Genomic DNA, 25,538 nt, shown 5'->3' with positions numbered 1-25,538 from the left:
AATCCTAAAGAAAGAAAAAAATGTAGCTAAAAAAAGAAGTAAACATGCCATTTACAGAAAAATAACAATAGCTTCCATTTCTTCTAAGTTTAATACTTCACCAGAGGAAATTCTAGGTCAAATTACAGCAAACAATAATTTAAGTACTAAGCAGCTGCAAGATAACAAGTTATGAGTTGTCAGTTTTATTACTATACAAAACAGTAAGTAAGTATTTATGGGACTTGCATGTTAACATTTTTTACTCACTCATTTATTTTCTTATCCTAGCTCACTGATTTACAGAATTGGGGATATAGGCAAGTCTTACTTTTTGTTCTATGAAAAAATAGCGGGAATGTTATGGGAACTGCTCATTTTGCCTGTTAAGACAGCAGATTTAACAGGGATCCACCTTCCTGATGATCTACTCTCTTTGGAGTGGGAAACCACCTGCTCAATGCAGAGCCAAAAGCTCACAAACTTTCTTTGGCCTGGACCTACTCTTCTTTGAGTCTTAGACTTGAAAGTCCGGTGCCAGTGACTGAGTCCACTCCTGAGAAGACTGAAAAGCATAATTAAATAATGAAGGGAACGTCAGTGCCTACACTCTTCTGCCAGAAAGAGAAACATTTCTCCTATGAAGTTGCAGAGGATATAGCAGAGTCTAAAAGTGAGCTGAGGAAGGCAACACAACAGAAAACAAAGGACAAAGGACCATGAAGCAAAACCCATCAATATACTCCAATGCAAGTAGAATCCTCCACTTGAACTCTGAGCAACTACTTGCAACTCCACACAGCATCTGACATCACCCTTAAAGGCTTGGTATTATAAATATTATAAAACTATATGTGCCATGATAAATCAGAATTATAAACTGCCAGTAAATAACCAGCTAAAGACCTCCTTTCTCATATTTGATTACTTCTGTACAACAAGCTCATGACTGTGTCGGGTAAAAAAAAAAAAAAAAAGAGGGTGGTCAAGTTTAGCTTATTCAATAGCACCCACCTATGCTAAAAGTTTTAACAATCATGCAGTGCATAGCATAACAATTACATAGCATAACTGTTCTGAGAGTAAGAGATCAGTTAAAAACCTTTTCTTCACCAATTATAGCTTCTTGCTTTTATGTATAGTCTGGCTTGTTGTGTGGCACTGTGTCCTTTAGAATGGTTGTCTCCCACTCCTAAGGCCTAGCTCTGGAATACTACTAGGCTACACCACAGGCAATACAAAGTCTGCTATGGAAGCCAGAAGTTGAATCCAGGTTTAGCTGATATAGGGCAGAGAGCTACAGCTGACACTGGACTATAAACAAAGTGAACTGAAAAGAAAAAAAAAACAAAAACTGACTTCTTGAGTTCATATAATAGCAAATGTTTGGCTGATAACTAGAGCAGAGGTTTGTCTATTTGTTTCAGAAATGTTAAAGTATGGTCACTATGTTCAAAAACCACTGAAGCACAAGAGTATGGGATATTCTTGCAAAAGTGTACTTTGAATTTGACTGATGCTGTATTAGCAGATGAAGAGATCCAAGTGCTGTATACCAGAGAAAATGGAACTGTTGCAGTGGGCCTAAGAAACTTATTCCAGCTTCACTTTGGCTAAGACAGAGGTTTGAGATTAAGTTTTAGAAAAAAGATTTCACATCTGGTCTCAGGCTGCAGTGACAGCATAACATATTCTACATACAAATGACTAAAACAATAAGGTGAATTGAAAAATAAGTATTAAGGTCACCTGTATTTAATTTTGTACATATAATTTAGTTATTTTCTAGAAATGATCTGATGTATGAGTATGTGTTTGATAGTGTCCTTTAATAGACTGGCATCCAGTTTAGGAATAGACTCTATCTTGCATATGCTGCTGTTGACATAGTGTCTTATGAGACAGTAGGTATTTAACAGAAGAACTCTTACCCAGATGAAGGGGAGCATTTTTAAATGGAAAGCGTAAAAATCTTACTGAAGTAACAGTGAACATAATAACAGTACAAATCAATAAAACTATTTCATCTAATGAAGAGATAACGAGTCCATGTTCAAAAGACTACTGAACTTACATGGAGTGCATGTTGAATGTACAATGCTGTATCAGTATGCTCACAGGATGAATAAGTGATGGGCTAATTTTTGAGAGATGCATTACAGGACCATTTTTTTGCTTATGTATATAAGGTGTCCTTTCTGAATTAGAAATCTATCTGTATTTTTATATTTGCTTCTGTTGTATTTTTTTATATTCACCATCAAACACGAGAGCCTTGAGAGTATCTTATACGTAAGGATTTAATGGGACACTGTCAGGACTGGAAAGGGGGTTGAACCATATATAATTCTCCATTCCTTTCCCATTCCCAGGACAGAAGAAGTCCCTACTACAGACAGCTGATATTACTTCTGCTCTCCCCAGACTAAGGCTCTTCTGTTCTACACTGCATATGACACACCACTCCAAAGAAAACAGTGTCAATTAGATCAGAGAAGCCTTGTAAGGTGGAGCTGAAGCACAGCTCCTTTTTCTTTACTTGAAAAAGCAAAATTACTTTAATTAAATATGGTTTTCATGGCTGGGATCCAAACATTTATTCATCTTTTCTGTCTTCTTATTGCGCCACACATTTTTTCCAGTATGGGCATGTACGACAGGCAATAGGCATGATACAAGTAGTAACCTCAGATGGAATACTACTCTGTAGTCCACACACTCACTTATCACAGGTCACTTGAGGCTTACCAATCAGCTCTAATGTTTACATTTCCAGAATGGGGAAAGAAATCTGTGTGAACCCATAAGAACTTACCTTGCAGTCATGAAGGAAATTCAACAAGAATTCTGTTAGATTTAAACACAGTATTTTACATCATTGACCATTCTGTTCTATTACATTGACTGAAAATAGCATTAGGTACTAAGGCAATGTTCTTGCACGGTTTAGTTCACATTTATCAAATCAACTTCAGTATGTACAGCAATGTGCTGACAGTACTCCATTATTATCCATTAAACATGGTGGCTTGTAGGACTCAGCACTTGAAACTTTACTGTTTTTACTTTACATTGTACTATTTTAGACTATTACTAGAAAACATAGCATTAAATTCAGTTGTACAGTATGCAGAGCAAATAATGTTTCTCCAATGGTGCCCTTTTTTAACCATTGAGTTAAAAGAGTCGATGGATGCACACTACTTGTTTCTGAATACATAACACCCACAAATGTTAGTTGTTGGAGGAATAATGTGGACTCTGACAACATTGTCACTTTTTAGCTCAGCAGAACTAACCCTTTAGATTTACGGAATCAGTGCACAACCTAGATGTTACTTTAACATTTCTTTTAAAACACGTTACAAAACTATCCAAAACAATCCCCAACACACATGAAAACTGGTTGTGGAAGGGATAATGCAGGCTAATATTAAGCTTTTGGAATGGCCTTCACAAAGCCCAGTCCTAAACCAGATTGGAAATTTGTTGTTTGGGCCAAGAAACCAACAAATTTAAATTAACTCTACCAATTCTGCCAAGAAGAGTGGTCAAATATCCAGCCAGAATTATGCCAGAAGCTTATTGATGGCTACCAAAAGCGTCTGGTCGAGGTGCAACTTACTAAAGGACATTCAATCAAGTATTAGTTGGATGTATGCATATATCTGAACCTGAATGTATAATTTTGACCCTGTGTGGATTTTGGAAAATACAAAATAAATTCAAGCTTGTGGACCAAATTTATGTTTTTACAGTTATTAATGAGATATGTTGTACAATCATTCCACCAAAGCAAAGGAACAGGTCAAAGAAATCATTGAAAGCCCACAATTACCTGGACATTCATGTCCATGATGAGTTTATGTAAACTTCTGACTAACCTGTATATATACAGTATATACTAAGGGTGTAACAGTACAGAAAGGACATGGTTTGGTTCACACTAAGGTCTGGACATCACAGTTGGTAGAATGAGATTTAAGCAACGTAACATTCAAAAGCATAAAGCCAAATTTCCTTTTCATTTATTTTGAACAGAAAGCAGTAAAAATTACCATCCACCGATCCCCAACATAGTTTAGTTGATAGCCTACAAGCCTATATTGTATCAAGCAGTAAATGCATAACACACACTATTGCGTATATTTTTCTGTATGGCTGATAAAAAAATCAGGTGCATCCTGTTTCCCCTGATCATCCTTGAGATGTTTCTGCAGCTTAATTGGAGTCCACCTGTGGTAAATTCAGTTGATTGGACATGATTTGGAAAGGCACACACCTGTCTATATAAGGTCCCACAGTTGACCGTTCATGTCAGAGCACAAACCAAGCACAAAGTCAAAGGAATTGTCTGTAGACCTCCGAGACAGGATTGTCTCGAGGCACAAATCTGGGGAAGGTTACGGAAAAATGTCTGCTGCTTTGAAGGTCCCAATGAGCACAGTGGCCTCCATCGTCCGTAAGTGGAAGAAGTTCGAAACCACCAGGACTTTTCCAAGAGCTGGCAGGCCATCTAAACTGAACGATTTGGGGAGAAGGGCCTTAGTCAGGAAGGTGACCAAGAACCCGATGGTCACTCTGTCAGAGCTCTGTGGAGAGAGGAGAACCTTTCAGAAGGACAACCATCTCTGCAGCAATCCACCAATCAGGCCTATATGGTAGAGTGGCCAGACGGAAGACACTCCTTAGTAAAAGGCACATGGCAGCCCGCCTGGAGTTTGCCAAAAGGCACCTGAAGGACTCAGACCATGAGAAACAAAATTCTCTGGTCTGATGAGACAGATTGAACTCTTTGGTGTGAATGCCAGGCATCACATTTGGAGGAAACCAGGCACCGCTCATCACCAGGCCAATACCATCCCTACAGTGAAGCATGGTGGTGGCAGCATCATGCTGTGGGGATGTTTTTCAGAGGCAGGAACTGGGAGACTAGTCAGGATAAATGGAAAGATGACTGCAGCAATGTACAGAGACATCCTGGATGAAAACTTGCTCCAGAGCGCTCTTGACCTCAGACTGGGGCAACGGTTCTTTCAGCAGGACAACGACACTAAGCACACAGCCAAGATATCAAAGGAGTGGCTTCAGGACAACTCAACTCTGTGAATGTCCTTCAGTGGCCCAGCCAGAGCCCAGACTTGAATCCGATTGAACATCTCTGGAGAGATCTTAAAATGGCTGTGCACGACACTTCCCATCCAACCTGATGAAGCTTGAGAGGTGCTGCAAAGAGGAATGGGTGAAACTGGCCACGGATAGGTGTGCCAAGCTTGTGGCATCATATTCAAAAAGACTTGAGGCTGTAATTGCTGCCAAAGGTGCATCGGCAAAGTATTGAGCAAAGGCTGTGAATACTTATGTACATGTGATTTCTCAGATTTTTTATTTTTAATAAATTTGCAAAAACCTCAAGTAAACTTTTTTCACATTGTCATTAAGGGGTGTTGTGTGTAGAATTCTGAGGAAAAAAAATGAATTTAATCCATTTTGGAATAAGGCTGTAACATAACAAAATGTGGAAAAAGTGATGCGCTGTGAATACTTTCCGGATGCACTGTATATACTGCTCAAAAAAACTGAGGAAACACATAATCATCACAGTCTAACACCAAGCAAATTTAACTTCAAGGATATCAATCTGCCCATTTAGGAAGCATAAGTGATTACAATACAACTTACAGAGGCAAGAGCAAGACAACCCCCAAAAAAGGAATGGTTTTGCAGGTAGTGGCTTTCTGCTTATTCTTCCTGACTGATTCTTCTCTAGTTTTGCGTTTTGCTAGTGTCCTTGCCAATACTGGCAGTATAAGGTGGTACTTGCAACCAATTCAGGTTGCACAGTTAGTCTAGCTCATCCAGGATGGCAAATCCATATGTGCCATTGCAAGAAAGTTTGCTGTGTCTTCCAACGCAGTCTCAAGAGAATGGAGGAAATACCAGGAGATGGGATATTACACGAGGAGAGCTAGACAGAAACATAGCAGGGAATTTAACCATCTTTAGGACAAGAATCTACTACTATGAGTGAGGAGGAACAGGAGGAGCATGTCCAGAGCCATAAAAAATTACCTTGTGCTGGCTACTGGTTTTTACAACAGACTCAAAGAGAGTTGCATGGGAATCCAATATCCTCTAGTGGAACCTATGATCACAGCCCATCACTGTGCAGCTCGACTGGCATTTGCCAAGGAAAACCACGTTTATGCAGCCTGCAACATCATCCGCCATGATCGGTTTGGCAGAAGGTCTGTTATAGTCTGGGGAGACATATCCTACAAGGACCTCCACATACTTGGCAACCGTACTCTGACTGCTGTTAGGTACTGGGATAAAATCCACAGAGTAATTGCCAAACCTGGTGCAGTCGGCCCTGGGTTCCCCTGGTGCAGGACAATGGCCAGTGTCAGGAGGCCAGATTGTGTAGGCAGTTCCTGGATGATAAAAAACATTGATACCATTGACTGGCCCGCACGTTCCTCAGGTCTGAATCCTATTGAGAACTTCTGGGACGTTATGTATCAGTGCAATCAACGTTGTCAAATTGTGCCACAGACTGTCCCAGGAGCTCACTGATGCCCCGGTCCAGGTCTGTGAGGAGATCCTCAAGGACACCATCCGCTATCTTTTAAGGAGCATGCCCAGGTGTTGTCAGGAGTGCATACAGGCACACAGGGGCCAAACACATTACATCATGAGCTGCCATGATGAAATTCATGCAAGTTGGATCAGCCTGTGATTTCAATATTTGATTTTGGTTTTAGGTGTGATGTTGAATCCAGCCCTCAATGGGTTGGTGATTTTGACCATTGTTACATTATTTTGTTCTCAACAAACTCCATAGTATTACTCAGTAATGATTTTCCACTTGAATATTTTGTTCATCGAGATCCAATGTGTGATTTAAATTGTTCCCTTAATTCCAATGGTAGAGATCATGTTTACTAATATGCTGGAATTCTATGAGAAAGCAACAATAGAATGTGATCAGGAAGGTGCATAAGACATTATTTACCTTGATTTTCAGTAAACATTTGGTAAGGTTCCATATGATAAGCTATGCATCAAACTACAAAAGTGGGAATTCAGGGTTCCAAGTGTAGGAAGGTGCAAAACTGGCACAAACACAGGAAGCAAAGGGTAATGGCCCAAAGAACACTATAAGAATTACATAAAGTTGAATGTGCTGTGACTCGGGGGTCAATGCTGAGGCTGTTACTTTTTTATATATATATATATATATATATATATATATATATATATATATATATATATATATATATGATCTGGATAGGCATGTAAATAACAAGGTGGTTAAGTTTCAAACTAGCAGAATTAGCAGATAATCTACAATCAGTTGGATCATTACACAGATTTGGGCACATTTTTTGCATATTAAGATTAACAACAGTACATGTACAGTGTTATATTTAGGAAATAAAAAATTTGCATTTGCTTATACCATGTGAAGTCTGTAATTTTAAAATACCTCTTAAGAAAAAGACCTAGGAGCCATGGCGATTTCATCACTACATTTCTAGAGTGTACACAGAAGCCTTTAAGAAGTCAAAAGAGTTATAGGTATATATAGAGCTATATAACACACACTTGTGAGGCCTCTCCTGGAGTATCATGTGCAGTTTTGGTCTCCAGGGTACAAAAAAAGAGACAGCCACATAGAAATGGTAATCAGAAAAGTGACTAGGCATACTCCAGGACTGCAAGATACAAGTTATGAGGAAAGACTTCAGGAGTTGAACCTTTTCAGTTGAAGAAAACTTAGTTTAAAAGGTTATATGATTGATGTTTTTAACTTATACAAGGAATTAGTATAGTGGATTCATTCTTTTACTTTAAAATGAGTTTATCAACAAGAACAAGGGGTGAAAGATGGAAAACTCATTAAGGATAAACATCATACAAATGTTTTTCTTCACTCAGACACCCATAGACACTTGGATTAAATTACCAAAATGACTTTAAAATTCAACTTTATGTTATTTTGAAGAAATTTGGTGGATAGGATTGGCAGTCTTTTTTGGTTGAAATGACTTTTGTCATTGAAATTTTTCTAATGTCCAGGTACCTGATTCATAAGGCACAAATCAAAGGATAGTACAGCATAATATAACAATAATCTAGTTGGACAGAAGTACCATGAAGAAAAAAAGGCAACAAATACCTAAGTAAGTTACAGTAAATGTATTCCTAACAGTCTGAAGTTAAATCTGAAGTTCCTTAACAAAAAAAAATATTACAATGGTTGGCTGTAAAATAGCAGATGCTTTTATTACATATAGAACATAAGTGAGCTGAGGGCAGAGCAACTGTTCCAGTGTCAATGAATAAGGGTGGTCTGAAATGTAATGATAACAAAAGGGTACTTGTGATTTCAAGTGTGAGGCCACACACAATACTTTGAAATTTATCGGCAATACTATAACACAAAATGAAAAGGTAAACCTAATAAAGCATATGTTATGTGCTCTCAACTTTGGTTATGAGTGGTCATTATGGAAGCAGATATTAAAATCATTTCAGTCAAAATAGCAAACTACATAAAAGACCATGACAAAACTCTATTACAGAAGACAATCTGAAATCTGATAAAAGCATAAAAAGGAAAGACAGAAGCAGATACAGAGTTTGTGCCTACGGAAAATTTAAACTATGTGCGATTTAAATGTGATGAGTGAATGATGAAAATTAAAAAATATATTAAATTATTACAACTAAAAACATAATCATCAACATAAAAAAGCAATTCTCTTAGCTCGTCAAACTTTACATGCTTCTGTTAGATGATATCAGTTCTAAACACGAGGTAAAATGATCTGTGGCATCACTGGGGTCTAGTAATGAGCTGGACAAAGAACATTATTAAGTAATAATTTGTGGTGATTTGTATGAATATGGCTTAAATATGAAGTAGTCTTTACTATTAACAGACAAATAACACTGACGGATCTCCTTTAAGTTAAGACAAGTACAACAGTGAATGTAAATTACTCTCAGTTTTTTAAGACTTGAACTATGGAGAATATGGATAACATCACTGAAAAAACAAACAAAGAAATAAATAAAATAAACATGTTGAATGTTATCCTAGAGAGAAACGCTAAAATCCCTTAATACCATGTACTATAAATATGAAATTCTATTCTCTTGAGTATCAACATAAAATTGTCACTTTATAATAACCTGTACCTTTGCTTGGTGGAAATGTTTGGACCGATGGAGAGTCAGAAGAGAGCTCCATTGGAAACTGGAGTTGTTCTTCATTTTCAGATATAGCTAGATATTGCAAGTGAAAAAAATAAGCATTACTTTTATAGCTAATATGCCAATAACACATTATACATATTAAAGTATATGACTGATGTGCTTTAATTTTGTGGAAAAAAGTTCATTATTCACCAAATGAAAATTTAGTGAACCAGAATAAAAAGATCAGAAGTGCACAACTAGAAGATGATTAGAAACCTAATAAAAAAGGACAATTGTGGCACAGGAACATAAATATACATTTGGAGAGAAATAAAAGAGAAAAGAAAAAAACGATACTAATATACTAAGGATGATACCGAGGATAAAACCAAAGGTCAAAAAGAACTAATAAAGTTAAAATGAAATATTTATAATAATATTTATAATAATGTTTATTGTTAAATATATTGAAGGGCTCATTAAGGCCTGCAGAGTCAAAATAAACAGTTAAGATCAAATACCCAAAATGGAACTACCACTGCTGCTGAAACTATTGAAAATACGCAGGTTAAAAATCTGGATTAAAAAAAATGTGGTCATATTTAAAAACACGATCATATTTTAAAACATTTTTTAATTAAGGAATAAACATTTCTAACCTATAGCAACCTCTTGGTTATAAAACTGAAAATGTGCAGGTTATACTGTATATTTTAGTTAAAATGAGACAATATTTAAAATTAGGTTTGCTTTTTGAATCATTTGCATTTTTAAATAAGCAATATTTCCAACCTATAACAACCTTTTTGTTGATTATTTGATTAATGTTTACATCAGTGTGTAATCAGAAAATCTAGAAAATTATGTATCCACTTTTAATGCATTATAAGTTGGTATACACAACGAACATATATATTTTTTACCCTTCATAGGTGCTGTGTTAGATTTTAGGATCTCCTGAGCTTGATCTTTATCAAATGTCATTGCAACAGCAGTGGCAGCCACCTGTAATACACGCAATAATCAACTTACTAAGTGAAACTGGCACAGTAAACATTCCTATATCTAAAATCAAATTGCCAAGCAGTGAGCTCATCAGTAACAATATTTTGTTACCAGTGAAAAATATGTCATTTATGAGATCTAGTGTTTCTGGCTTTTGTTTAAAATTTCTATTTGTATGTTTATTGCAAAGCTTAATTAAACTGAAAACTGCAATCCTTTAAAAGTAATTGGAAAGTCTTACTGGCATGATAGTAATCAGGAAAAAATGTCTTGTATAGGGGCTTTTACAGTGCTCTGTCGCCATAAGATACACAGTTAATTAATCTTGAACTTTATAGACTAAAAAGCCATTTAACTTTCAGATACATAAAAACAAGCTCTTCAACTTTTAAATAAAATGTGGTAGCAAAACTTAATTTTTCAAAATTCAGTACACTTAAAAAGTACATGCACTCCTAACATTTGTGTTATAACCATAAATACTTATATCTAAAACTTATAGTTTAACAAACATTGAACATCTTTTTTAAAACATTTATGTATCCATGTTCTTGGGACCATCCTCTGACATGCTTATTTCATTCAGACTTTGTATCCCATTTCTATCAGCTTTCTTAAAAACAGTCACAAAATTTTATATTTGCATCAAGTCTGAAAACTGATTGAAATACATAATGACAGTCTCTAATTTAAAAAAACAAGTAAAACAGAACCAATACAGGTTTTGCACAAGTTACTAATTTCATTTCAGTCGTACTTGCTGAATAACTACAGTGTATTTGTTGAGATGATTCTGTGGTGCAATGGTTAAATATCTTTCAAAAGCTTTAGCTTTGAATAAGTATGTGTTCTTACTTTTCTCAGTGATGGCATACACTATTATACATTGGGAAATTTCACATAGCATTAATACTTCCAAGATTACATTTGGTTTTACGTCACACATGACTACCTTTTCAGCAAGAACAGTGTCAGAGATAGACAGAGGACCAATGTAATACAGCAAATAAAAACACACATCAGTATCAGGAAACAATGCAAAAGCAAAAATGGATATATACAGGTTAGGTCTGTTGTCTATATTATAGGTGCTGGTCATAAAATTAGAATATCATGACAAAGTTGATTTATTTCAGTAATTCCATTCAAAAAGTGAAACTTGTATATTAGATTCATTCATTCATTACACACAGACTGATGTATTTCAAATGTTTATTTCTGTTAATTTTGATGATTATAACTGACAACTAATGAAAGTCCCAAATTTAGTGTATTGGAAAATTAGAATATCATTTAAAAAAGGATTTTTAGAAATGTTGGCCAACTGAAAAGGTATGAACATGAAAAGTATGAGCATGTACAGCACTCGATATTTAGTTGGGGCTCCTTTGGCCTGGATTACTGCAGCAATGCGGCGTGGCATGGAGTCGATCAGTCTGTGGCACTGCTCTGGTATTATGAGAGCCCATGTTGCTCTGATAGTGGCCTTCAGCTCTTCTGAATTGTTGGGTCTGGCGCACTGCATCTTCCTCTTCACAATACCCCATAGATTTTCTATGGGGTTAAGGTCAGGCGAGTCTGCTGGTCAATCAAGAAGAGGGATACCATGGTCCTTAAACCAGGTACTGGTAGCTTTGGCACTGTGTGCAGGTGCCAGGTCCTGTTGGAAAGTGAAATCTGCATCCCCATAAAGTTCATCAGCAGCAGGAAGCATGAAGTGCTCTAAAATTTCCTGGTAGACAGCTACGTTGACCTTGGATCTCAGAAAACACAATGGACCAACACCAGCAGATGACATGGCACCTCAAACCATCACTGACTGTGGAAACTTTACACTGGACCTCAAGCAACGTGGATTCTGTGTCTCTCCTCTCTTCCTCCAGACTCTGGGACCTTGATTTCCAAAGGAAATGCAAAATTTACTTTCATCAGAGAACATAACTTTGGACCACTCAGCAGCAGTTTTGTCTTTAGCCCAGGCGAGATGCTTCCGACGCTCTCTCTTGTTCAAGAGTGGCTTGACACAAGGAATGCGACAGCTGAAACCCATGTCTTGCATACGTCTGTGCGTGGTGGTTCTTGAAGCACTGACTCCAGCTGCAGTCCACTCTTTGTGAATCTCCCCCACAGTTCTGAATGGGTTTGTTTCACAATCCTCTCCAGGGTGCGGTTATCCCTATTGCTTGTACACTTTTTTCTACCACATCTTGTCCTTCCCTTTGCCTCTCTATTAATGTGCTTGGACACAGAGCTCAGTGAACAGCCAGCCTCTTTAGCAATGACCTTTTGTGTCTTGCCGTCCTTCTGCAAGGTGTAAATGGTCGTCTTTTGGACAACTGTCAAGTCAGCAGTCTTTCCCATGATTGTGTAGCCTACAGAACTAGACTGAGAGACCATTTAAAGGCTTTGCAGGTGTTTTGAGTTAATTTGCTGATTAGAGTGTGGCACCAGTTGTCTTCAATATCGAACCTTTTCACAATACTGTATTCTAATTTTCCGAGATACTGAATTTGGGACTTTCATTAGTTGTCAGTTATAATCATCAAAATTAAAAGAAATAAACATTTGAAATACATCAGTCTGTGTGTAATGAATAAATCTAATATACAAGTTTCACTTTTTGAATGGAATTACTGAAATAAATCAACTTTGTCATGATATTCTAATTTTATGACCAGCACCTGTATATTGTGTAGCATGTATTTATTTATTTATAAGGTTATTTAGTACAAATGCTTCTAGTTTTCATCTGTTTTTAATAGATTTATAATTTTGACAAAAATAAATAAACACACAATAGAAAAAGCAAATAACAAACACAAGTGCTTAAATCATATATAGTATAACAAACAAGATGCAAAAAATGAAATTATGGGAACAATTTCAATGACCAAAGAAAATCAAACTGTACTTCTTGACTAAGATTTCTGAAAAGCAGGTAAAAACATATTTTGTTTTATTTTTATAAAGCAACCAAATAGGAAAACTCTTTTTAAAAGTAATTAAAATTATGGATGCATTGCACTAAACTGGCCAATCTTATATTTTGCAACACACAACTGTGGAAAAGATGAGCACATTTTGGAAAATAAAATGTTAAACATTTCTGCAGATTGTGTACTGGTGAAATGTCTTGTGATGTTTTCTGATATTAACCTATTATTAATTGTAAACAGATCTTCTACAGTTCTGTTATATAATACAGCCATTTCAGATATTCATGTATCTCTGATTTTGTAATTAATTTTTGACTGCTTTAAAAAAAACTTGCTAAAGTGAATAAATGTTTTCTGCTAAATATTAAAAAGCAGTATTTTGCAAAAACACAACTTTTTTTTTTGATTTAAGGCTGATTGAGTTGAGGTCATTTGTATGGCCAAAGTTCCCTCAAGTTTTTTTTTTTCCCTTCTGTTGAGCATGTATGCATAATAGATAAGCTGGTACTTTCGTTTTACAACCTATGTTTTAGTCCCACTACACAAGCTTTCCCCCATGAAGTATTGATTCATAGCCAATAAACAACAACAAATGAATGATGAGTTTCACCCATGATTTAACGAACACCACAAAGTGGTGAACAGTGAATGTGGCGGGGCTTACAATGAAGTATCGACTGATCGCAGCGAATCACTGACATATAACTGAGAGGTGGACCTTCTGTGGACATCAGTGACAATGTAGGTTCGCTCCATGCTCCCATCTTGCGTTCGGGGAGCCTTGAACTTGTCATCATCGGTAATGTTACTGATGAGCATGGCAGTGAGGCACAACAAATACAGCAAGGGGATGGTTCAAAAAGGTGCCAAGTGCTTTTATAAAAAACATCAACAAAAAGAAACAATGTTCAAATAAATAGTGCAGTGCCTTCCAAAGCCAATAAATAAAGGTGTAGAGGTTAAAACCACCACAGAAAAAAAACAATTCTTTAAAACGATGACGAGGTTAAAACAACACTGGAAGTGGTCTTTTTAAAAGTAGACAGCCCGGTGTCTTCTTCATCTGGCAGCTCCCCTGCTTCTCCCATCTGGGCCTTGCAACAGGAGAGTCTCCTTCTCAGCAGCTGACCTTTCTACTGTTGGTTCCACTGGTCTGGAGGCCTCCTGATTCCTGGCTTCGGTTGTGCACTCTCCAGACCGAGACTGTCCAGCTGCTTGCCTGCCTGCGAGCACACGCTCGCATTCGCTCTCTCTCTCGCTTGCTCACACCGGTTCTCTCTCCAGCTTCCTGCTTTCTTCCTCCTGTAACCTCCGTTTCTTTTACTCTCTCCCCTCTAGCCACCTCACACTTCTATTTATGAAGAGGATGTGGCAGCTGTAGCAATCAGCAGCTCCTGGAAACAATTACGGATGTGGATGGTTTCTCACCTGCGCACTTAGGTGAGAAATGCCCATGCCACAAATCCCCCTGGAACTGCTTCAGCCACTCAACCACCACGCCCCCTCAGCGCGACGATTATTTATTTAAAACTGGCCTTTTGACGGGAGCTGTGGACCCGCTATACGACAACCTTCGACAGCAAAGCTGCACTGCACTTCTGAACTACTATGTTGGTGGGGGCATGAGTGGAATGGTAACAATTGAGCAGTAGTTCAAAAGTGTTTAACTCAGAAAAGATGCTGCCGAGACTCAAATACTGTATCAATTTGTGCTACTATATAATGGCAGTTAAAATGTGTGTACTGGAGACCCAAAGATTCTCAATGACCTGTTCAATGAACAACATAGTGTATGGCTAATGTGACATATGGCAAATCCCAAATGAAGCTGTAAACTGGCACATGAATGCATTTGAACTGTATTCCTGTGTAATTTGTAAATTATCATACAAAAAGTGTTCTTTGTTACCAGCTCAGTGTAAAATATGGTTTCACTGACTAGCTGTAAGAAAAGAAAGAAACCTGCACCATGATGTTGTAGATTAGAATAGTAATTTCCCATAAAAAGGATTTGAGATTCCTGCAGAGAGACACATTTTCTCACACTGTCTAAAGACAGTTTGAAATCGGATGGATTAGTTACTCTAACATATCCTGATATGATGATATGAGCAAGTATAGATGTGTGCATAACTGTGCCCAAAATGGAAGTTGCCCTTTCCAGGGTGGGTTCTTATACTGTGTCCAATGGTACAAGAATTAGTTCTAGGTTCTCAAAATCACTGTGCTGTGAAAAAGGAGATTCGTGAAATACATTAAATGTCAGCTGAATTGTAATAACACAAAGTAACTTAAAAGACATTCTAGAACTGAAAAAGCAAACATTATATAGGTGCTGCCATGGTATACATAAATTCCTCTAAATTCACTTGTCTAAGTGTGATTGTTGTACTACATGAAATATACAGTCTCACCTCACCTTGGGCACTTTTCTAAATATGAATATTGTGAATGATTTAACAGATTTTCTTTCTGGTAATACTGTTTTTAATAGCTGATGCTTTGTACAAATATAATAAATACTAAATAAATTGTACATCTATTAGTGGTGTAAACTACTGATAAATGTGGCAAGTGGTCATGAAAGTATCAGTGTGTGGTGATAAATTTTCATCCTATCAGAACTTTTTACTAGCACACTGTAGAATGGTCTTAAATAACATGAAGTCTAACAGTCCATACAAGTAATAATGTGATGTATACCTTTAAACAGACAGTGCTACATGTTCTTCAGGCTTCTTTGCTTTGTATTACCATTGATCAATTTTATTTATTGCATCTGTTTTAAGGAGTGATAATTTACATTGAAAATGTGTTTAATAGGTATAATAATTTTACTCTTTTAGGATCAAATTAAGAAGGTCATTGAATCCACATAAAAGTGGGAAGACATGAAGGAAAAGAAGATGACGACAATAAATATTAAAGTTATCCTTAATTCACATTATTGAGAAATTATTAGGACAGGATTATGATAACAGACAATTAAATATTTAACTGCATTGTATGTTGGTCAGCTGAAATACTGGAACACTGCTAAACAGTGGTACGTGGAAGAATGAGTTGCCTAAATTTATCTGTATTACTTAAGTTACAAAAACAATCTTGTTTTGTTTATATATGTATAAATATTGAACATATTGTATATTTTTAATCATACTGAAGCTTAAAATGCAGGATTAAATTATTAATATGTCTAATTTTTGGCTTCTTCTTTGGCTTGAGCCAAAAATATTGGTAAACTTTAGACTTGATTTCCTTTTAGTTATTATATACTTTTTTGGCTCATTTTCATCTTTAGTTCAAAAGACAATACAATATTTTTAATCAATCTCTGTTAGAAATGTTTTAAAACAATTAAAAGGCACCTCCCTTAATACCGCACAAAGACTCAATCATTAAAAAGATACCAAAACATTTTACATTATAAATTGCACATAATTTTAATAAATGAAATCATGGATAATGAAATATTTTAAGGCAGTTTCTGCTATGTCCAACAATACTTAAGAAAAGACTCAACTTTTACATGTTACTTTTGCATGTTAACATTTTGTTCTAATCTAATTTCTCATACCTGAATGAGTTCATCTTCTGGTACAGCAACGGTAAAGTTCAGATGACAGAGACAGCATGGAATCATGGAACGCAGCTTAAAATATAGACTCTGCAATATTTAACAATATGTTAAAAATGTGGATGTGATTACCACAAAAAATAATATTTAAGTATGAAAAAGGATTATTTGATGTTATATGGCACAAAGAAAAGTTGCTCAAGATATGCCCACAAAAATACACTCATTTATCTTCTTTTTTTTGTTTAAATGAAATCCCATTAAACTAGAGTGTTTAAAATAAACCACTATAATACATAATACAAGCATGTTGGGCAGAACTGCATCCTGGGTTTAAATATCACAACCTGCCACTGTTTATGTGGCGTTTCATGGTCTGCACTGGATCTCTTCTAGGTTGGGTTAACTAGTACTTCCAAAATGACCTTGCATGAGAGTGTGAAGTTGGGAGTGTGCATTAGTGTTTACCTTTGTGTCTGGTACTGCTGTAAAAGGCTCTATTCTTTCCAGCTATTTGGAGAATACTATGTCATATCATAATGCATAACACTGCTTTTAAATAATGTACAACGTACTACATAGTAATATATAGTAGGTAATCTCTGTGGTATCAAAGCAGAAATCTCGACAGAAATATACAGAAGGCAACATTTTACCTTGCAGAACATTTGTATATAACTGATTACTTACTTAAATACATACAGTGGTGTGAAAAACTATTTGCCCCCTTCCTGATTTCTTATTCTTTTGCATGTTTGTCACACAAAATGTTTCTGATCAAACACATTTAACCATTAGTCAGATATAACACAAGTAAACACAAAATACAGTTTTTAAATGATGGTTTTTATTATTTAGGGAGAAAAAAAATCCAAACCTACATGGCCCTGTGTGAAAAAGTAATTGCCCCCTGAACCTAATAACTAGTTGGGCCACCCTTAGCAGCAATAACTGCAATCAAGCGTTTGCGATAACTTGCAATGAGTCTTTTACAGCGCTCTGGAGGAATTTTGGCCCACTCATCGTTGCAGAATTGTTGTAAATCAGCTTTATTTGAGGGTTTTCTAGCATGAACCGCCTTTTTAAGGTCATGCCATAGCATCTCAATTGGATTCAGGTCAGGACTTTGACTAGGCCACTCCAAAGTCTTCATTTTGTTTTTCTTCAGCCATTCAGAGGTGGATTTGCTGGTGTGTTTTGGGTCATTGTCCTGTTGCAGCACCTAAGATCGCTTCATCACACTACCACCACCATATTTTACTGTTGGTATGATGTTCTTTTTCTGAAATGCTGTGTTCCTTTTACGCTAGATGTAACGGGACATTTGCCTTCCAAAAAGTTCAACTTTTGTCTCATCAGTCCACAAGGTATTTTCCCAAAAGTCTTGGCAATCATTGAGATGTTTCTTAGCAAAATTGAGACGAGCCCTAATGTTCTTTTTGCTTAACAGTGGTTTGTGTCTTGGAAATCTGCCATGCAGGCCGTTTTTGCCCAGTCTCTTTCTTATGGTGGAGTTGCGAACACTGACCTTAATTGAGGCAAGTGAGGCCTGCAGTTCTTTAGACGTTGTCCTGGGGTCTTTGTGACCTCTCGGATGAGTCGTCTGCGCTCTTGGGGTAATTTTGGTCGGCCGGCCACTCCTGGGAAGGTTCACCACTGTCCCATGTTTTTGCCACTTGTGGATAACAACCAGTTATTAGGTTCAGGGGGCAATTACTTTTTCACACAGGGCCATGTAGGTTTGGATTTTTTTTTCTCCCTAAATAATAAAAACCATCATTTAAAAACTGCATTTTGTGTTTACTTGTGTTATATTTGACTAATGGTTAAATGTGTTTGATGATCAGAAACATTTTGTGTGACAAACATGCAAAAGAATAAGAAATCAGGAAGGGGGCAAATAGTTTTTCACACCACTGTAACAGTGGTAACACATATAAATCAAAATCACATATAACTCTAATTTATTAAAAAAACAACAGTAGACAGATTGTTGATAGCAGGGAAAAAGAGACTTGTACATTAGATCAAAATAAAATGAAAATATTGAAAAGAAACAACTAGAAGCTTAACAAACTGCACCTCATATAAAGCACTAATATAAAGTACAGAGCATAAATTAATTTTAATGATTATAATACTGCATTTAATAGAATATTGCATGATGCAATAGCAATTCTCTTATAGATTTATAGGATCATTATTATCAAGTGTATAAATGTACAGAGTACAATGAAACTCTTTCTTGCATATGGTAATCACTATGCAATATGTCGCCACTGTCCAGCACAGATTAGCATTAGTATCGGCACACATTAAAATTTTTTTTTATATATTGTAGATACTATTATCAATGACATTTTTATTCTTTTGTTATAACTAAATGTGTATTAGCTTGGCATCATGACTGTCAATAATGTCAATAACTGTGGTAAGAAAATGATTATTCAAGATGAAAGGGAAATGCAAATGCATTCAAATGTGAGTTATAGTGGAGAGAATGGGGCAGAAATTCACACCAGGGTATCAGCATTCAATGACGCTGCTTGGTACTTGGCCGTTTGTTTTAAAAAATATGAGAAAAATGTCAATAATCTATTTTTTGTTAAAACATCATCAGAATTTGCACTGCAGATATTTAGAAAAAGTGAAGTAAGAAACAGAGGGGTAACACACACACATATACGCAGGTGAAATAATTAAAAAATTAAAAGCTCAATGCCCATTGGCATGGCAAACGGCACTTCTAGTATTGATGTGTACAACAACCTTCACCCGAAATCTGTGTTCCTTACCTGAAAAAAAATCAAAACATATTTGTATTTGCAATATTAATTGTTGATTTATAATTTATAATAATAGTTATAACAATAACTTATAATTTGTCATCGCTATTATTATGTATAATGTTTAATGTATAATGTTTAGCAAATCCCTTTAAACAAGGCAAAAAATATATATACATGTTTGCAATCTGGTAAATCAGTAAATATATACTGAAGACCCTTGTAACTATGTCATGCAAAAAAACAGGCTTGGAAAAATAAGTTTATAAATTAACTAAGACTAAGGGGCAGTAGTAATTTTCTACCGGAGAAAATCATGTTGAAACCTGACATTGATTTCTTGATAAAATGATGTACATGGACTGTCAAAAATGCTAACTCCAACAGAAACTACAAAAAGACTGGTAGGTGTTCTACCCATGGTGGCATTTCACATTACTCAGGAGAGTGGTGAGGAGAGTGTTGGGCGATTATTAACCTACTACTTACATCATGTGTAACAACAGTTTTGTCTAGAATTACAACATTGAAACTTGTTACCAATACTTCACAACCATACTTCAGTTTATAGCAACTCTCATAGTCAAATACAATTCAACATAGAACTGCTTAGGTTAATAATTCTAAACATTGCCTTATTAAAAAAGAAACCATGAGGATACTTCCTGATGGAGTAGCATAGCACCCGCAATTTTAATGCATTTAAAAAAGGGCATATAAAGTGATTTTAGGAAATAATTTTCTTTAAAATGATGACACACAGCTACTTAACGTGCTCTGACAACTCTTCAGGGAGTATAGGCTGTGTGAATGTGCATATACTGGTAATAACAGCAAATCACAAACTATATTGTGTACTAAAAACTAGAATTATTATCTTAAGAAATGACTGGTCAACTTTCTGTTTAAGTTCATTTTCTGTTTATTATGGTAACAGGAGCATTTCCTGTGTTTGTAATTCAATCACACTCCCATAAAATGTGAGGAAGGCGTGCTCCGTTACAGGAATCGATCTTAAAAACAATATAAATAGAATAGCTCTCTAAGATATTCAACAAAGATAGTGCTATACCAAAGTTTTCCTCTCCATAAAATACAAGTAGTAACTCTTCAGAGAAGTTAGTTTTTCAACATAAATGGAAGTGGGTTAAATTTTGTGAAAATCAGATTTCACACAAACATCTCTAAACCAAGAGTAACAAAGCTGTTATAAAAAAAAACAACACAAATTTACTTTATCCAAAGGTATCACTTTTACAGTAAATCACACAAAAGGAGCTCAAATTTAACTATAAATATACAGTGGTGTGAAAAACTATTTGCCCCCTTCCTGATTTCTTATTCTTTTGCATGTTTGTCACACAAAATGTTTCTGATCATCAAACACATTTAACCATTAGTCAAATATAACACAAGTAAACACAAAATGCAGTTTTTAAATGATGGTTTTATTATTTAGGAGAAAAATGCAAACCTACATGGCCCTGTGTGAAAAGTAATTGCCCCCTGAACCTAATAACTGGTTGGGCCACCCTTAGTAGCAATAACTGCAATCAAGCGCTTGCGATAACTTGCAATGAGTCTTTTACAGCGCTCTGGAGGAATTTTGGCCCACTCATCTTTGCAGAATTGTTGTATTTCAGCTTTATTTGAGGGTTTTCTAGCATGAACTGCCTTTTTAAGGTCATGCCATAGCATCTCGATTGGATTCAGGTCAGGACTTTGACTAGGCCACTCCAAAGTCTTCATTTGGTTTTTCTTCAGCCATTCAGAGGTGGATTTGCTGGTGTGTTTTGGGTCATTGTCCTGTTGCAGCACCCAAGATCGCTTCAGCTTGAGTTGTCGAACAGATGGCCGGACATTCTCCTTCAGGATTTTTTGGTAGACAGTAGAATTCATGGTTCCATCTATCACAGCAAGCCTTCCAGGTGCTGAAGCAGCAAAACAACCCCAGACCATCACACTACCACCACCATATTTTACTGTTGGTATGATGTTCTTTCTCTGAAATGCTGTGTTCCTTTTACGCCAGATGTAACGGGACATTTGCCTTCAAAAAAGTTCAACTTTTGTCTCATCAGTCCACAAGGTGTTTTCCCAAAAGTCTTGGCAATCACTGAGATGTTTCTTAGCAAAATTGAGACGAGCCCTAATGTTCTTTTTGCTTAACAGTGGTTTGCGTCTTGGAAATCTGCCATGCAGGCCGGTTTTGCCCAGTCTCTTTCTTATGGTGGAGTCGTGAACACTGACCTTAATTGAGGCAAGTGAGGCCTGCAGTTCTTTAGACGTTGTCCTGGGGTCTTTTGTGACCTCTCGGATGAGTCGTCTCTGCGCTCTTGGGGTAATTTTGGTCGGCCGGTCACTCTTGGGAAGGTTCACCACTGTTCCATGTTTATGCCATTTGTGGATAATGGCTCTCAGTGTGGTTCGCTGGAGTCCCAAAGCTTTAGAAATGGCTTTATAACCTTTACCAGACTGATAGATCTCAATTACTTCTGTTCTCATTTGTTCCTGAATTTCTTTGGATCTTGGCATGATGTCTAGCTTTTGAGGTGCTTTTGATCTACTTCTCTGTGTCAGGCAGCTCCTATTTAAGTGATGTCTTGATTGAAACATGTGTGACAGTAATCAGGCCTGGGGGTGGCTACGGAAATTGAACTCAGGTGTAATACACCACAGTTAGGTTATTTTTTAACAAGGGGGCAATTACTTTTTCACACAGGGCCATGTAAGTTTGGATTTTTTTTCTCCCTAAATAATAAAAACCATCATTTTAAAACTGCAATTTGTGTTTACTTGTGTTATATTTATTTGACTAATGGTTAAATGTGTTTGATGATCAGAAACATTTTGTGTGACAAACATGCAAAAGAATAAGAAATCAGGAAGGGGGCAAATAGTTTTTCGCACCACTGTAGAAAAAGTCAAGAAGTATAAAAATATTATGTAAATAAATAAATATTAAAAACCACATGCATTTCAAATGACCAAAACTACACATTATTCTGTCACAAATCTTACTTCTGTAAACAAATCTGAAATTGTTTTTACTTTAATGTAGATATATTGTCTCAGAAGAAGACAGTAAGAGAGCTGAAAAAGACTGGTTAGAAGACATCAAAACTGTAAATCAATGCTATCTTTAATTAGAGCCAAATCACTAATCAAACTTCAAAGATTAGTTAGAGATTCAAAAATCAGCTGGGTAGTCAAAAGAAAAAACAGAATTTTAGAAGATCATAAAGGTATGGGTTTTTTCCCCCCACAATCTCTGACACCCCGGAAATGCCAGCCTTTGGACTGTTGCTGTCAAATCTGAATATTGCCTCATATATTTAACATATATTTAAAACTGTGAAAATCACCTATTGCTGTAATGCCTGTCTGTTTGCATGAAACCACCAGAATACCAAGTTCAGCTATTAACTGTGATTGACTCATTATGTAACCCAGAGCAAGTCATGTACCCTGCCTATGCTTCAGCTGTAAAAATACATATGGTTATACTATACTTTGTCTTCTAGTGAACTGAATGTGGTGGTGTTTGCTGAAATGGTGTTTTATAAAGGTTGCTTGTTTGTATTAGGCGAAATTTATGTGTTTCTGTTATTTTGTTAGTTACTGGTGTATATCATCTTTCTTCAAATCTCTCACTTGTAAGGTTAATACTTTACATAATAATTGTCCACAAAACTGATCCTTTACCTTTAGAAGATTTTCACAGAGGTCATTAAAACTTTTATTGAGTCCTTGATTTGTTAAGTTTACATTATTCAGCCTGAACACTCTCACTGTGGTAAACATCTGCAAGAAAAAAAAAACATTGAAATTTAGGTAAGGTAATAAATATATTGGAAAGTTCCAACAAAAATTTAATTTGTGTAAGCATTTATACCTGTATACTGGATGTCCAGTTGTGAATTCCCGGCATGTTTTCAGTGTTACAGCTGTAAAAACCTTAAAACAAACAAAGAACTATTAAATTTGACATATATTTAGCAGAAATGACTCATAAATGTCCATAACCTACTGACTTTGTTACTTTCTAAATGTTATAAAATCAGTAAATTAAAAACTGTACCTTTAACTGCAAAATGTATTTTTGAAGTTTAAAAGTTTTTGAAACAGTACTTAATGCTTATAAACAGAACAGAGAGTCTAAAACAATTTATATACACAGCTGCTCCTGGGAAGTTTAACATGTTACTCTGTTACAATATTTAAAGTTAATGAATTTCAATGAGAGGTTTTGTCATTAATAACACAAATGTACACAAGGGGTCCACAGGTAGTAGTTTGGTACAGTATGGCATGGTAGGAATGACACCCCTCACAGCTTACTAACTTAAATATATTCCTCTGCCAGTAGCTGTTGCAGCAAGTCAGCAGTGAGTCAAACACATTCTGTCTTCTGCTACAAGAAAAATATGGGGTAATCAGAAGATAGATGGGTGGTGCAGAACAAGTGTTTTATATAAGAGAAGCCTGACAACTGAACAACTATAGTGAACCTTAAATCATATCTTACACATAAATTGCTTTTTGTTGACTCTGCAGAAAAGAGTGGTCATTTTTAATTTTGGTGCTCAATCTGCACAAAAAATATCTCATTAGTATTATTATTTTATTAATAATAAGTAACTTAACATAGTAGACATGTTCTACATTGCTCCACATTCAATGCAATCAGAAAAAAATATTACAGGCTCAAAAATGTCATTATCCATTAGCAATACCTGACAAAATTTCATGAATACTTACTGAATTATTCTGGCTAACAAACAAAAAGACCTGACACTTGTACATGAGCCCAACATATGCGGGCTTAAAAAGAATAACATATGCATATTAAATAAGACTTTATGATTAACACCCTCTGTACCCTGATCACTGTCTGTGTGGGTGTGCATATTCTCATAGTTTTTTTTTTTTTCCAAGTATTCCATTACCTAAACTGAATCAAAATGAGTCACAATATGTGCTTTTTGTTTTTTTTTTCTTCTCATTGACCTGTATGGGAATCATAAGTGGAGATAAATGCTAAATGCTTGCTGAATATATCTGGCAAAAAAGTCAGAGAGTGAATGTTATGGAAATTGTAAACCATACTGGTTGCAGTTGCCACTTCATGATTCCAAACATTTGGGTTTGAGTCTAAATGCAGTTGTTGTCCATGTAGAGTTTGCACATTCTCGTATCTCAACATCCAAAAGATGTGGGCATGTATAAAATGAAAGCCTGGTTTAGTTTAAGGCAGATTGCATTAGTAAAAACAATTTTCTGTGTAGGTCTTTCCTTCAGTTTTAAACAGTGCGCCTTAACACATACACACATACAAAGAAATTAAATAGTTTCAAAATAACTTAATCTAAGTAAAACTGTTAACACTGCACAAGGCAGGAATCCATTCCAGACAGGAGGTGGTTAACTGAACTGCCCACTAACTTGTACACTTACAGAAGTTTGAGCACCCTTGTTTATTACTGTATGTTTGTTAATGTGAATTAAAAGTGAGCAGAAGATGAACTGATCAGAAGGCATAAAGTTAAACATGACATATGTCTTTAATATTTTAAGCAAGATTACATTTTTATTTCCATCATTAGCAGGTATAAAATACCACAAAAAAGTGAAAAGGGCCAGAAGGAAATGTTTCACTACCCAATATGGTCACTACTTAGTAACCCTCTCTTTTGCAATTACCACAGCTTGTAAATGTGTTTTGTAGCCAGCTAAGAGTCTTTCCATTCTCATTTGGGATTCTTACTTCTTACTCTTGCATAAGGCTTCTAATCCTGCATGATTCTTGGGTCATCTTGCATGCACTGCTCTTTTGAGATCTATCCACAGAATTACAATGATGTTTAGGTCAGGGGACTGTGAGGGCCATGGCAAAACCATGAGCTTTCATGTCATGAGGTATTCCATTTTAGATTTTGCAGCGAGTTTCGGATCATTATCTTGTTGTAGGATCCATCCACTTTTTACTTCAATTTTTTTTTTTTTTTTTACAGATGATGTGATGTTTGCTTCCAGAATTTGCTTATA

General features: G+C 36.0%; 1 protein-coding gene across 12 annotated transcripts in view; it reads right to left on the bottom strand.

Moving 5' to 3' along the window:
- The window catches only part of c2cd5 (C2 calcium dependent domain containing 5), a 182,365-nt gene that overhangs the window by 23,050 nt on the left and 133,777 nt on the right, over window positions 1-25,538 (bottom strand). For all 12 annotated transcript variants that reach the window (XM_039761597.1, XM_039761593.1, XM_039761594.1 and 9 more), the window contains 6 exons: window positions 23,386-23,447; window positions 23,196-23,294; window positions 16,705-16,794; window positions 10,110-10,191; window positions 9,187-9,273; window positions 1-4 (listed from right to left, as the gene is read on the bottom strand). The exon at window positions 1-4 is cut by the window's left edge and continues 44 nt beyond it. In XM_039761597.1, the coding sequence (XP_039617531.1) occupies window positions 1-4; window positions 9,187-9,273; window positions 10,110-10,191; window positions 16,705-16,794; window positions 23,196-23,294; window positions 23,386-23,447 (424 nt within the window). The remainder of the gene's footprint in view (window positions 5-9,186; window positions 9,274-10,109; window positions 10,192-16,704; window positions 16,795-23,195; window positions 23,295-23,385; window positions 23,448-25,538) is intronic.

Source organism: Polypterus senegalus, chromosome 8 (genome assembly GCF_016835505.1).
Source record: "Polypterus senegalus isolate Bchr_013 chromosome 8, ASM1683550v1, whole genome shotgun sequence".
NCBI lineage: Eukaryota > Metazoa > Chordata > Cladistia > Polypteriformes > Polypteridae > Polypterus > Polypterus senegalus.
This window is presented reverse-complemented; position numbering and strand designations above follow the sequence as displayed.